The sequence below is a fragment of the Mastomys coucha genome, unplaced genomic scaffold, assembly GCF_008632895.1.
Source record: "Mastomys coucha isolate ucsf_1 unplaced genomic scaffold, UCSF_Mcou_1 pScaffold16, whole genome shotgun sequence".
Taxonomy (NCBI): Eukaryota; Metazoa; Chordata; class Mammalia; order Rodentia; family Muridae; genus Mastomys; species Mastomys coucha.
In genome coordinates, this window is record NW_022196898.1 from 94,197,489 (window position 1) to 94,212,276 (window position 14,788).

The 14,788-nt window shown below is 40.3% G+C and overlaps 1 protein-coding gene across 1 annotated transcript in view; it reads right to left on the reverse strand.

The window, feature by feature from the left end:
* Positions 1-6,457, reverse strand: part of Prkacb (protein kinase cAMP-activated catalytic subunit beta) — a 94,931-nt gene extending 88,474 nt beyond the window's left edge. The window contains exon 1 of the mRNA XM_031375784.1: positions 6,144-6,457. Within this exon, the coding sequence (XP_031231644.1) occupies positions 6,144-6,189 (46 nt within the window). The 5' untranslated portion in view covers positions 6,190-6,457. The remainder of the gene's footprint in view (positions 1-6,143) is intronic.
* Between the last annotated feature and the right edge of the window lie 8,331 nt (positions 6,458-14,788).

The following is a 14,788-nucleotide window of genomic DNA, read 5'->3' on the forward strand; positions in this document are numbered from 1 at the left end:
TGATTCTGGGATCCTGGGATCCTGGGATCCTGGGCTTGTTAGATCACCTGGGAGTGTGGCTTTCTCTCCAACAACTGATTTTTAAAATGGAAATTTTATCACATCTCTTTCCCTGAATTCAAAGGTTGTAAGAGTTTTCTTTAGGATCAAATTCTGAGTCTTCCCATGTGGCCTTTGTCTTTTGAGTTCTTTCATTATACAATCTTTATCACTAACTCCAAAGTCTACCATTTAGTTATAACAGGCAATTTTCTTCCTAATCTTGTCAGAGTGTGTATGATATTTCTATCCTTTGATTTTCTCCTATAGCCTTTGGTAAACGTTTCTCATTCAGTATCCCACTAAGGGTCCTTCTCTTTGAAAGTCTTTACTGAACCTCATCTACCTCATCCTAGTGGGAAAGACCATTCCTTCTCCTGGCTCCCCTGCTAGCCTTTCATGAAATACTTTTGTTCTTGTTGTTTTAGAATTGGATGCAACCAGTCTTTATTTTTACATCACCACATATACTCTAACACATAGGCTTACTATGTGTACTGAATAAATGAATGAGTAAATGGATGGAAGAGCAAGAAAAAAAGCTTTATGGAAGAGCAAGAAAAAAAGCTTTATAAAGTATTTTATGTCTGTGCCCAGGTTTCCTGTAACATGACTGAGGAAGCCTGTAACTCAGGACCCTCCTGCTTCAGCCCATCTATTCCTGGTATTACAGGTGTGTGCCACCACTACAAGATACTCTTGGAAGAGCATGCATGGGCGTGTGCACAATATGTGTGTGAGTGTGGATACACATACAGAGATCAAAGAAAGACCTCAGCTGTTAGCCTGCAACTTCTGCCTTGTCTGACACAGGGCCTCTGCTGTTTGGGCAGAGCACACCAAGCTAGCTTCCAGGGATTTTCCTAGCCTGGCCTCCCTTTCACCATAAAGGCAGAGAATCACAACTGTGCACTACTGTGCCCGGCTTTCCGTGAGTTATGCTGATGTGAACTCATGGCCCTACTGTGCCCGGCTTTCCGTGAGTTATGCTGATGTGAACTCATGGCCTGCTGCCTGCACTTTACTCACTGAACTGACTCTTGAGACCTAGAAAGGAGCATTCTTTTTCAAGACAGATTAAATGCTGTAAATAATACAGTACCAATATTTTTATCTTCCATAAATTCCATATTATTATACATAAAATAACTTTTCAGTGGAAATTTTATAATATATTTGCCAGAGGAAATGAATATATTAATATGTAACTATATTCTTAAACTTAGAAATGATAATGATTGCTTTCCTTTGTTAGTTCACTGGAATATCACAGTTTCTAACTGTCCACCAGAATCTTGAGCTCCTCTAGCTTACCCAGAGTCTCAGCCATGACTGACCTTCCCAAGCTGCCTTTCTTGCTTCTAAATTATCCTGCTGCCACAAGTGGGAAGCAACAATCTGCCTATGTCCTGTGGAGGAGCCTGAGCTCAGGACAAATGATTCCCAAATGGGAGATACTTGTAAACAGTAATCCATACAAAATAAAAATCAAGAACTAAATGAGACCATGTGTGGTTATCAATCAAAGTTGAGTTCATAATTCTGATTTTTTTTTAACCCAAAGAAGACTATTCCCAATTTACCCTTTAAGAAACTTCTCAATCTGATAATAAAAAGTTCAAAGACATAAGAAGCAAGAGAAAACCAAATTCATTTCTTGTCATCAACTGATCCTAAAAATATTTTCAATCAAATATACATTCTTATATTTATGACTAAGTTCCATCGAAGAGTATTAAGATTACATCTTAATTTTGTTCACTATATTTATAAATTGTTATTTAAAAGAAATACTGATGATTTTTAGAAAACATAAATCTAGAATTTTGTTCATCTAAATACACTAATGATTATTACCAAATTACCAAAAATATAGAATAAGGGTTGGTTGGTGTTTTTTTTGTTTTGTTTTGTTTTTAGTTTTTCAAGATAGGGTTTCTCTGTGTAGCCCTGGCTGTCCTAGAACTCAGAAATTCACCTGCCTCTGCCTCCCAAGTGCTGGGATTAAAGGTGTGCGCCACCACTGCCCAGCTTGGTTGGCGTTTTTATTATATAAAACAGGCTGTCAATCTACCAAACACCATCTAGACAAATGCAAGGTAAAATATTAGTTCTTCAGTGGTGTAGCTGCATTCCAAGTTGTCAACAGCTACATCTCGGTAGAAACCACTTCACTGAGCACCAAAGTGGAGAACACGTCTACCATCATAGGACTATTTAAAATCATGACAAAATTCTAAATTAATTAATAATAGCAATGTAAGTTCAAGTGACCTATTGACTTGCTACCTAAAAGGAAGATAAGATACACATTTAGAAATGAAGAATAAACCATATAGCAATGAAGGTTTTAAGAGTAGAAAGTTAATTATATATGTTAATTTAGCATTTTACCAAATTGAAAATTAAATACCTAAAGAAAGTAATTTAGCCCTTCCTCCCATTTTTAGATGATGATATGAATCCAGAAAATGGTACAGGAATGATAATCTTTCTTATTTAACATAGTTAGCAGATCCAAATAGAGTCATCACTGGAAGCAACATAGTGTGTTATCATTAATAAACTGAAACAAAGAACTGGCTATTTTTTATGTCCTGAACCTGACTTTCTGCTAAGTATTCAAAAAGACTGCTCAGCAGGACCCTTTGGGTCAGAGGCTCTGAGAAATCGCCTCCCTAAGTTCAAATCTCACTCCATGATTAACATGCAACCTTTAACAAGTTACATATCACTGCCTTACCCATTAGAACCATTCCCTAGGGTTTGAAAAGGCATGTGTGGCAATATGTGCAAAGTGCCAGACTAGTTCTCCAAAATGGCAAGAAGTTTGCATTTGCTGAACTTGATCTACTAATGACTTTCTTTGGTCAGTTTCCACCTACTCTCAAGGTTTCTTTTTCCTTTTCTCTTTCTTTTGAGGCAATATCTCACAATGTCACTATTGCTGCCTCAACTTTATATACAGCAGGCTAGCCTTAAACTCAAGAGATCCATCTTCAGCCTCTCCAGTGTTAGGGTTTAAGGTGTGTGTTAGCCTCATCCAGTCTAAGTTTCAAGGTGATTTCCAAAAACTATTATATAAGCACTGGGCTACAGGGTGGCTTTCCTACTTCTACTCATGAGAGAATTAACACCCAACAGTTTTCATCCATAGACCTGGACTTGTTTTCCATCTGCAATAGCTCCACAGACAGCCTGGAGATGTAATATATTTTTTAAAATAACAAAAACATTTCCCAGATTAATAGAAAAAGCATGGGTTTTTTTGCTTGTTTTTATTTTTTCTTTTTGTATTAATAAGGCTATGTGAGTAACATACTTAATTCAAAAATAAAATATTCTTGAATTACAAGGATTGAAAACATCTCTGAGACTCATAGCCTCCTGTTTCTAAAAGTTTAAGGTTCTGTGTATTAAATGATGTTTAACTAAGTATACTCAAATTTTGGAAGATATTTATTTCAAGAGTAATTTTTAAAACACATGGGAGACATATATAATGGCAAAAGTTGTTCTTTGAAAAACCTCAGTTCTCTGAGGAATTCAAAGTAATTTATCTCTAGAAATTGTGGAGATCAGAATGGAATCCTTTAATTTTGTGGGTGAAGGAGCAAGGCCCTGGATGGTCAAAGCTAACAACAACAAAAAAGTCAAACCAAACCAAATCAAATTAAAACAATGACAAAAAAAACCCAAAACAAAAACAACCCCCCTCCCCAAATAAAACAAAAGCAACAAGCCCCAAAGCGTTCTCATTTATCTTTATACCCAACTTCATTCCTGGGGAGTATTTTTAGAGTTAAGCTCTAGAATTACCTCCGTGGGAGGCTTCTTCCTCATCAAACTGCAGAGCTTACCTTCCATCTTTAATTAGCTCTTCAAATCAAACATCTCCCTGCTGGTAACTTCTCGTGTTCTAATTTTATTCTCAGCTCCAGCACTTACAGTCTGCCTTTCACCTGATGCTACATAGTAAGTAACACTTTAGGATTTTGTCCACAGGTCTACAAGAAAACCCAAAGGGGTGATAACTACACTGAAAGAGGACAGATTAATTAGTGGTATGACAGGCAGCCCGAGCATCCGAGCTGTTCTTGACTCTTGTTAATAACATGATCTCAATCCTTGCTTCCTCAGGTCTGGCACGTGGTTGGCTCTTGAGATAGGAAGATTGCATAGGCTAAACTCTTAAGGTCACACATATATATAAAAGTGTATTCAGTGTATCAAGAGAAATTTAAATGATTACATTTAAAATATGAGTCACAAATTTTCAAGAATAATTCATTTGAAAAATACACAGAACAGTTAGGTACACAATGGTAAGACATGTTATGTCATTAAGTTTTATGACATTATACCACTTCTTTGCTACAGAAGAACACCAACACACATCAGTTAACATTTCTCCAAATGAAGCCATGAAAGATGATCCATACGTGTCTCATATAATTTTCCCATGAGACATCTATCTTCTTTTGACACTTCACAATATTTTGCAAATTATTCTAATGATCTTCAGTTTCTATAAATAAAAGCACACAAGACTTTGCCATAGATACCAGTTTAAATTCACATCATCTAGGGGAAACCTGGTGGAAACAAATTGCAGAAATGTATAGACTACTGGAGAGTGGAGTATCATTAAAAATATAAGAACTGTGCAAGACAGCATTTGCTAAGAAAAGTACTGGGCTGATCCAACTATCAAGTACATTTTCATAACACAATTAGCATACAATTGTACAAGAGAAATAGGGAAAAGCAATGTTAAGTGGATATAAAACTTTGTCATGCTTCAGTTTTTGTGAGTCTGTACAATTAGTTATTACATTTGCACAATTAATAAAAGATAACAAGGAAGTCCTAATTCTATATTCGCTTTTCAAGTTGTCACATGCTCACCAACAGTTTGCACTGCTGTTCCTGGAACAAACCTTATTGGTGAAACATAACCCATTAAATCTGACAGTGTTGTTTACATTCCACAAAAGTAATAGCTAGACCCTCTTCTGTCAATTCAACTCTGCTTTATTCATGAGGATCAAAAGCTGTTTGCTTCAAGCTAATTACAAGATGAGCTTCATTCTTCTGTTATAAACACAGACATAGTGGAAGATATTATTTACAGAAACATGAACAAATTGTCAGACTTACTTCAAGGGCTGAGATGTCATTTACCTATGGCAATGTAACAAAAGTCAGGACCGTTCTTTAATGATTCTGAATTATATAATATGAACCGTAATAATGGCACACAATTTTTTTCACAACCTGTTACACGACACGCCTGTATGTGTATGCTTACATATAAAACCATGTTGCTACACAGAAATTCAATTCCCACGACTCTTTTGTCTTGAAATTTTGTATAAAGTACTGAATGGTCTGAACTTTCTGCTCTCAGAAGAAAGCACTTCAACTCTGAACTATCTCTAAGTCTCACAGGCATCCCGGCACATTCCTGGATTCTAGAGTAAAAGCAAGGCTGTCTCACTTTTTTTTTTCCTCGAATGGATAAAGTTGCTGCTTGTGTTTACGTTTGCCATCTCTAATCTCCTGGGTGAAAGAAAGAGCCTTAGACACTGAGAGTTAACGTCACCTTTGGAGACCCGCACGGACACTCACCTTGTGATAAAACTGATATACATCCAGGAGAAGGAGAAAAAGAGCCAACTCAACCCAAAAGCACTACCTGTAGCTCTCTTAAAAGAGGTGTTGGGGGCTCTGGGAGAAGGGAGAAGAGCTAAGAGTGCGATCACAAAAGGGACTTCTTTTCAAGGACCATATTTGGGGAAGCGTTCCAGACGGTGGCAGCCCTCCTCGCTCTAGTAAGAAAGGGGATCTCATGGACCGCGTTGCCCGCCTTCCCTCTCTCCAGTGAGCCCGGGCGCTTGGCCCTCACCCCCAAGCCTTCGTGGGGGAGGGGACAGAGAAGGAGGCGACCGCCCCCCCCGCCCCCCCCCGAGGCCCCTAGAACTGTTAGCTGCGGCCGCTGCAAGGCCTGACCCGTGGCTCGCGGCCTTGGGGGACTCCCGCCCAGGGCGCTGCACCGCGGCCCATCCGGCGGGAACCTAGCCAGGGCCTTCGGCTCGACTCACCGCTCTCCACTTCGCTGCCTTTCTTGGCGATCGCAGTGTTCCCCATGACCCGGGAGTCCGCCGGCAGGGATGACGGAGGGGAGGGGACAGGGGCCGTCCCGCCGCCCCGCGGTCTGCAGCAGCTCCTGCTTTTGCTGGGCACCCACAGACCCTGGAGCGCGGCGTCCGGGTGCACGGAGTGGCTGGATGTCTCCGAGAGATGCTGCGAGTTCTCCGGCAGAAACTGGAACTGTGGCGGCGGCGGCGGCGGCGCGCGGACACTCCCCCTTCCCGAGCCCGCCCTCCAGGCGCGTCCGCGACACTGCGCGTCCCCTGGAGCCGCACACCCAGAGTGCGACCTCCGCCTCTTTCCGGGCAGGCGCGCCGGAAGTGACGTACTCAAGCCCCCCGGCGGGCGGGAGCCCCTCTGTGCGGGCCTGAAGCGGTCACTTATTGCTCTCCCGGGTGGACGCTGGGCTTGGCCTCGGAGGCTAATCTCGACGTAGCGGGGAATGTGGGAACCGTTAGCTTGGAAACACCCCAAATCCTTCTTCGGCGTGGCATCCGGTGCCCTAGAGCCGGGCAGGGGGCACGGTGCCAGGGCTCGGCCTGCTCCCGCATCCGTGTGGCGCGCGTTCCGCACGCAGAGGTTGCTCTCCCTCGATCCTTCTGCGCGGCTGGAGGAACGTGCGTGCGCCCCTCCGCGCCCTGCTGACCCTGCTGATCCTCGCGTCAGCCTTGGCCAGGGATGTCTTTTCTCTGCTCCCAGCTGTTTTTGGAATTTCTTCCCTTCGCTCTTCTAGGTGTTTTCCCGACACACCAGGTCAATCACCAACTTTCTTGACAGGTTATCCCTTCCCGACTTCGCTCTTCGTGGTCTCACCTGAGTACCCTCACAAATTCTGTCGGACTTTCTAAGGAGAGATATGGGAATATATTACTTTTTTTTACACGAGTACGTTATGTGCATCATCACAGTCACCAATTTCACGTGTAGATTTCAAAATAAACACATTCCCGATTGATTGTTGCCCTTCCATGCATCTTAGAGTACTTGAGTTTTCCGAGAGGTTATTAGATAGTTAATCGCCTAGCCCCCTCGTAGTTTTTGTTCTGTATTCTTTTTGAGCTTTTGCTATCTAAAAAAGGCATTCCAGATTTAGAACAGAAGGATTAACTTCTGGAAGGGCAGAGACCATGTAAATTTATTTTGTGTCTGCAGCACAGACCACAGTTGGCATATAATGAACGGATGGCTGTTGGCTGGAGAGTGAGTTAAGGAGATTTCTCGGAACATTTTAAAAGTTTTGATACTGGGGAAAAACGCAGAGGTGACTGAAAGATTCTAAAAAAAAAAAAAATCATACTTCTGTTTTTTATTGGCAATTATGTTAAATTGCCAAGCATGTACACCAAGAATACTGCGTTCTAAGTGTTGTACAAATAGTTTTCAATACAATACAATAGTGTTTCCTCATGAAGTCCCTATGAAAATGTAGCATTCCTATCATTGTTTTACGTAAGATCAAACTGAGGCACAGAGAATTAAAGGACTTACCCAAAGTTGTACACCTACTACCTAATTAGAAGAATCTGAAATGAAGAAGGTAAAGCCATACCATCTCAAAAAGTTCCAGAATGGCATTGTTACTATTTTGATTTAAAATTGAATAATTATAACTTCAGAATAAACCATTGGTGCTCTTTCATTACAGCAAGCCATATTGTGTGGGGAAGATGTTCTCACCTACCAGGGTTAGAAAATAACCTTAATCACCAGATACTATTAATTGGGGATACCATGAACTGGAGTAAATTGTGACATAACTCTCAAACATGCCCCTCCCACACATATATATGTTTTAGACCATGCCAGGAACTTAGTGTGCTATCATTGACATATATCTGTTGGTTTAGTCCTTTCCAAGTGTGTTATTTGTCCAAAGAAATATGGAAATACCGTATCAGTGATTTCTTCAGACCTTACTATTTGTGAAGATCTTCATATGCTTGTAAAATTAATAATTCACCTGTTTCTCTAGCTAATCAGCTCTGTTTTTTTTTTTTTTTTTTTTTTTTTTTTTTTTTTTTTTTTTTTTTTGGATTCCTAGATCCAACCAAAGAACCCACACAAAACCTGAAGTGGGAGAGTGTGGTGGTTTGAATAGGCATCCCATCCATAGACTCCTGTGTGTGAATGCTTGGCTCTAGGGAACGGCTCTGTTAGAAGGTGGAGCCCTGTTGGAAGAAGTGTGGCCTTGTGGGGTGGGCTTGGAGGTCTCCTGTGCTCAAGCTAAGGTCAGTGACACAGTCCCTCCTTGCTGCCTGTGAATCAAGATGTAGAACTCTCAGCTCCGTCACCTCTGCCTGCACGCTGCCATGCTTCCCACCATGATGATAATGGACTAAACCTCTAGAACTGTAAGCCAGCCCCAATTAAATGTTGTCCTTTGTAAGAGTTGCCTTGGTCATGGTGTCTCTTCACAGTAATAAAACCCTAACTAAGACAGATAAAGAGTAGTGTTCTGTCTCTCTGATAAGCAGCTGGGTTCCAAAGTATGAGCTCAGTCTCCATGTGGGTCGCCCGACAACTGGAAAGGGGACTGTCCCTAAAGCTGTTCAGCCTGTTTGTGGATCCTGTTCCCCTAACTGGGATGCCTTGCCTGACCTCAGTGGAGAGGATACTCCGAACCCTACAGAGACTTGATGTGCCAGGGTGAGGGGGGGTACGGGGGAGCACCCTCTGAGAGGTGAAGGGGAGGGGGTGGGCAGAGGGACTGTGTGAGGGGAGACTGGGATGGGGGGGCAGCAATCAGAATGTAAAATGAATAAATAAATTAATGGGAAAGAGTGTGGTTTTTGTTCATACTGCAGGTCAGACATCTGTATTGTGAATTGCATCGCCTCCATGTGAAATCTCACTGAGTTGGAAAGACAGACAATTTACTTGAGAATGTGGGATATATTGTTTCCTGAGTTTCCATTAAATACAAATAGAATATCAATAATAAGGATGTATGGTGGCCCATACTGATAATCCCAGACTAAGGAAGCAGAGACAGGTGGATCTCTGAGTTCAAGGTCAGCCTTGTCTACATAGTGAGTTCCAGCATAGCCAGGGTTACACAGACCATGTCTCAAAGAGAGATGGGAACGTGAGGGGGGTGGGGAAGAAAAGGAAACAAGTAGACCACAGGGTGTGAGGTTTTGTGTCAGTGCCCAGTGATATCACACTCTTTTCCAGTTTTAGCTTTGTGAATGTGAGTTTTGTATACGCTAAAAGTCTGCTAACAAACCACATACACTCCAAATTATATTGACATTGTCTGAGAAGGACCTTCTTAGACCCCTGCCTTAGTCAGGGTTTCTATTCCTGCACAAACATCATGACCAAGAAACAGGTTGGGGAGGAAAGGGTTTATTCGGCTTACATTTCCACATTGCTGTTCATCCCTAAAGGAAGTCAGGACCAAAATTCAAGCAGGTCAGGAAGCAGGAGCTGATGCAGAGGCCATGAAGGACTTGTTTCTCCTGGCTTGCTTCCCCTGGCTTGCTTAGCCTGCTCTCTTATAGAACCCAAGACTTCCAGCTCAGGGATGGCACCACCCACAAGGGGCCCTACCCCCTTGATCACTAATTGAGAAAATGTCTTACAGCTGGATTTCATGGAGGCATTTCCTCACCTGAAGCTCCTTTCTCTGTGATAACTCCAGGTTGTGTCAAGTTGACACAAAACCAGCCAGTACAACCCCTTAAAATACTCCTGCTGCCTTCCTAACAGTGACTTTTAATGTGTATACAGGCCTGAAGACTAGCTTAAATTTATAAAAGTGTACATGATTTTCTCTTCCCTTAACATTATTTTCAATCAAGGAGTCTCTAGTCAGAAAGAAGCCTTCATTTATCATTCATTTGTAAAGGAGGCCATTGGTACCTCTTAGATACCTGGGATCTTAAGAGATGGCTCATCAGGTAAAGCTCTTACTTGGCAAGCTTAAGGACCAGGTTTCTGTTTCTAGCTTGCTTTAAAGGAGGAAGAGGTGGAATCCTGAGAGCAAGCTCACTATCCTGGCTAGGTTAGGCAGAGGGTAGAAACTAAGAACTCTAGGTTCACCAAGTCACGCTGCCTCATAGAAGGTTGAAATGATGGAGGGAGACTCCTAACACCAGTAGGAAGCCTGCACATGCTCACACACGTGTGCATCCACACACAGGTGTGTCCACATTATGTGAACAGGAATAGACACATACATAAAAGGAAGTTATGTGTACCCTCACAACATTCTGACAGTAAGTGCAGTTTTTAAAACATCATCTCTCTTTCCTCTGCCCCCTTTAAGAGGAAAGTAAATCATTTGTTTACAATACAGAAAATATGACCAGCAATTTTGAATTTCTTATCCTTTTAATACTATCATTATGTTTTTTTTATCCTGCACATTTAGTAATTATTAGATGCCTGCCCTGTTATTAGAGACCTGTGATAGAAAATGTTAAAAGGCAGCATCAAATTATGCAGCTACTTTTTCTGTTATTCATGCTAGTCATTAGACATATATGCAGGCTTTATAGGGGCAGTGGGAGTATTCTAGGTAACAAGTATAGTACGGTTATTGATTAGTTAATGTTAATGATCATTTATAATTTTATACCTGTGGCTTCTGATGATTAGCAAAGCATTCTCAATAGGAAATCATTACTCACATACTATCTAAAAGACTATCTCAGAATCAGATTTTTCTAAATTGTACAAATGGCAAAAGTCTTTCACTGTCCAGTTGTTCTGGAATGGTTAAATGGAACACTGGCTGCTTTGGGCCACCAATCACTTTGCTAAACCGTAAGCAAGCATGGGGCAAGCCTGTCCTTCATCTCTCTATGGGTTGTAACAGTAAAAAGCAGGTTAAACAGAGAAAGATAGTCCCTCCATATCATATTTTCACTAACCTATGAGCATGCAGTTACTGTGTAGAAGGGAAAACCAGTGTGAACCACTTTAGAAATTGGGACTTTTGTTGTTGTTGAAAAAACATTCTTGTCATTTTAATCTGATCATCACAACAATACTTAACAAACAAGAGAGCTTATATATAGAATACATGTATAATGCAATACATATTACTTACATTTTTTCAAATAAATAGATGTCAAAAAGGAGTAAGTAACTTGGCCAGAGTTTTTCAAGTGGTAAGTGCCATCACAGTAGCTTCTACTTCATCGTTACAGGAAGCAACCACGGCCTCAATATTAATTAAATTTAGATTTTATTGTCTCTATTTTACAGATGAGAAACTGAGGTTTATAAAGAGTAAGGCTCTGCTGTCTTTTGCCTCCAGTTCCCATGAATTAGGAGTGAGAAAATTTTTTAAAAATAATATATACACATTTATATTCTAGGTTTTTTCTTATAATTCCAACTTCTTATATTGTTTACTTGATTTCTAAGAATGTTTGAAGTAAAGCATTCTCCAACATCATGTACAGTAATGAAAGCACTTGGGTTTTTTGTTTTGTTTTATTCAGGCCAAATAAACAAATTGATTGTTCTTTGTATGGCCAAGCTATTTTGATTTTATATCATATCACATATATATAAACAGGGATTTATTTTGCCATCACAGGATTGTAGTTAGTATGAATACTTAGTTCACATAATCTTTCATTGTGGTATAGTTAGGTCATAAACCAAATTTAGTATCAGGTAAAAGGCATAATAGTGTTTCCCAAATGAAGACATCATTTTATAATAAATTGGAAACATATAAATTGCTCAAGTAATTCTAGAACACTGTAAAGTTTTTTGTCAGGCAGAATTAGACTACCATTGTTCAAGATTAATTTACTACTCAAGGTTTATTATTCATCTTTTACAAGAAGGGGAGTTAACATGTCTGACTGTGATAAAGTAACTTGCTCAGAGAAAGAAGGAAAGAACAGTTAAAGTTTAAATGGAATTATGTCCTGTCCTTTTTGCAGAGGGACTAGAACACAAGCTCAGAATGTTGGTTAAAAAAGTAAAAACCAGAGGGAGATACAACAATATATTTGCCATTTCCTATATGTAAGTTGCTCAGAGAAGATTTATGTGTGATCTGGATGCTCTGATTTTACTAGTGTATTTACAAAAAGTACATATAAGCCTTTTGTGTCTGGGTGTTGGGTTGTATATATTTTGACATGTTGCTAGAACAAACATCTGCAAACCCTTTACTGCTCTGTGAAATCACCAGATTTAACATAATTAAGACCTTTGGTGATTTGTCGGTTTTTCTATTTGAAGCCTTTTACCAAAGTCAAGGGGGAAGACTTGGCCCACTATATGAACTTAGAATTGTATTCATATTATTAATAGTGACAATCCATACAGTTTGGTATGGTAAAGTAGGAAGGGTTGAAACTTTGCCAGAAGGAAAGTCTAGGAACAAGATATCATCCTATTACTCTCTGTGGTTTCCACATACATTAATTTCCATTGGCGATATATGTGAAATTATATAGTTAAATATGAAAAGCACTCAGGATAACTTTGATTTTAAATAATGAACAAGGGTGACTAAAAATGAAGTGCTATAAGATAGGGAAGAGGAGGAGGAGGGAGAGGAAGAGGAGGAGAAGAAAGAAGAGGAGGAAGAGGAAGAGGAAGAGGAGGAGGAAGAAGAGGAGGAATGGAAGAAGAGGAGGATGAGGAAGAAGAGGAGGAGGAGGAGGAAGATGAGGGGGAGGAAGTAGAGGAGGATGAGGAAGAAGAAGAGGACAGGAAGGAAGAAGAGGAGGAGGAAGAAGAAGAAGAGGAAGAGGAGGAGGAGGAGGAGGAGAAGGAGGAGGAGGAGGAGGAGGAGGGAGAAGAGGAGTAGTAGTAGTAGAGTCAGAAAAGGTGCCAACGTAGTTTGCAGTCATAAGTTCAAAGGAGACCTGGAAAGACTCAGAGATGTTCACTGGAAGGCTACGTAGCTGCCAACGCTGAAGACCAGGCATTTCTAAAGAGCTGCGGAAGTTGCTGTTTTCTCTTGATTCAGCCAAGGAATCAAAAGAAACAAACTAACCATACATCCCCACCCCTTTTCAGTCTTATTTTCTTTACCACAATTCAATCTCTAAGGAGGATTGGCCTATGTTGGCTGAACTTTCTGTGTTTACCCAGTAGAAGGCAACTGGTTGGCAGTCTCCTGAGACTCATTTGCAGGCTATCAGGATTACCTGAAAGACTGGACTGAAACTGAACAATACAAAGTCTGCTGTGTGAACAACATCAATGGAGCATCCATCTCTTAATGTAACTGTCTTAGAGTCCTCCTCCCTCCTCCAAATGAGCCTGACTGTTGCAATGTCATAGTGTTTTTGGAGAGGTTGTTTTTTGTTTGTTTGTTTTGTTTTTTTAAGTTATACGTATGAGTAATATGCTGTTACCTATATGAAAAGGATAATAATGTGCTCCTTAGAATATGCCTGTAGTAACGGTTGTATCTTCAGTGACAGGAAAATTATGATATCTAGCTACTATTATAAAAATAGGACATCCTGGAGTATTTGTGCAGGCACAATGTAATCACAAAGCTCTTTAGCACTTGGTGAGGGAGGCAGAAGAACATATTGAATGGTGTGTTGTGAGGAGGACTGGGTACTTCTGGCTTTCAGGACGGAAGAAGGTAAGAGCTGCAGAATGGGAGTGGTCTGTAGAAAGTGGGAAAAGCAAGAGAATGTCTCATCCCTGGAGATATTCAAAAAGACAACCAGCCATGGAGACAGGATGATGTTGTAACAAGGAGATCTGGGTCAAAGTTCTGACCAATAAACTAAGAATTTTGTATTGCTTTAATAGCTTATGATAGTCTACTTTTGTAGCATCAATGTTTAATAAATTTAAAATAGATTCAACAGAAAGTTAGGATAAATGATTTGCTAGTTGGCCTGGATGTAGGATCCCAAGCTAGTGGTCAGTGAACTTTACAGCATTGTTGGATACACTAGAAATTCTTACATTTAGGAATAGACACATGATAAAGAGTGGAAGTACTTTTAACTCTTTTAAATTTTGTTCTGATAAATAGATAATTCTTTAAGCTGCAATTAATGAAAATGAAGTTAAATATTCTTCTTTGGTTTCTGATCTGAAAGCTCAAATGGCTTTTTAAATAAAGTCTTCAGAATATGACATGACCATTATAAAAATAAATGTAGTTTTCCTTTTTTAAAATTTTGAAATTGACAATTACTTTTGTATTAATTTGCATGCAAATAGTTGACTTTAGACTACATGCTCCTTGAACCTCAATTGTTTTGTTAGAAATGACAAGCTGTCCTAAATAAGGGATTATTTCACGAGCATCTGTGCAATTTTAGGGGCCAGAGGGAGCAGAATCCATGTCTAAGGAGGAGGGAACAGAAGAATCAGCAAGATGTGAGGAGTCTGAAAGTGTGTGGGGTGATAAGAGCCAGTGCAGACAATACGGATCTAGCACAGGATTCAGAGTTGTTTCCAAGGCAGCACTGAAGGTCGCCCACAGTTTTTCAGAGTGAGTTCTCCTACATGCAGCATCCTTGTATTTGAGGTTGCTCTGAGCAAGGTGATAAAAGTGATCATGTAGCCTCTGACTTGAAAGAATGGCAGAGAAAGAGTCATAAGCGGCAAACAACAGAACTTTCTCTCAGGAAGTAAGTCATGCCCG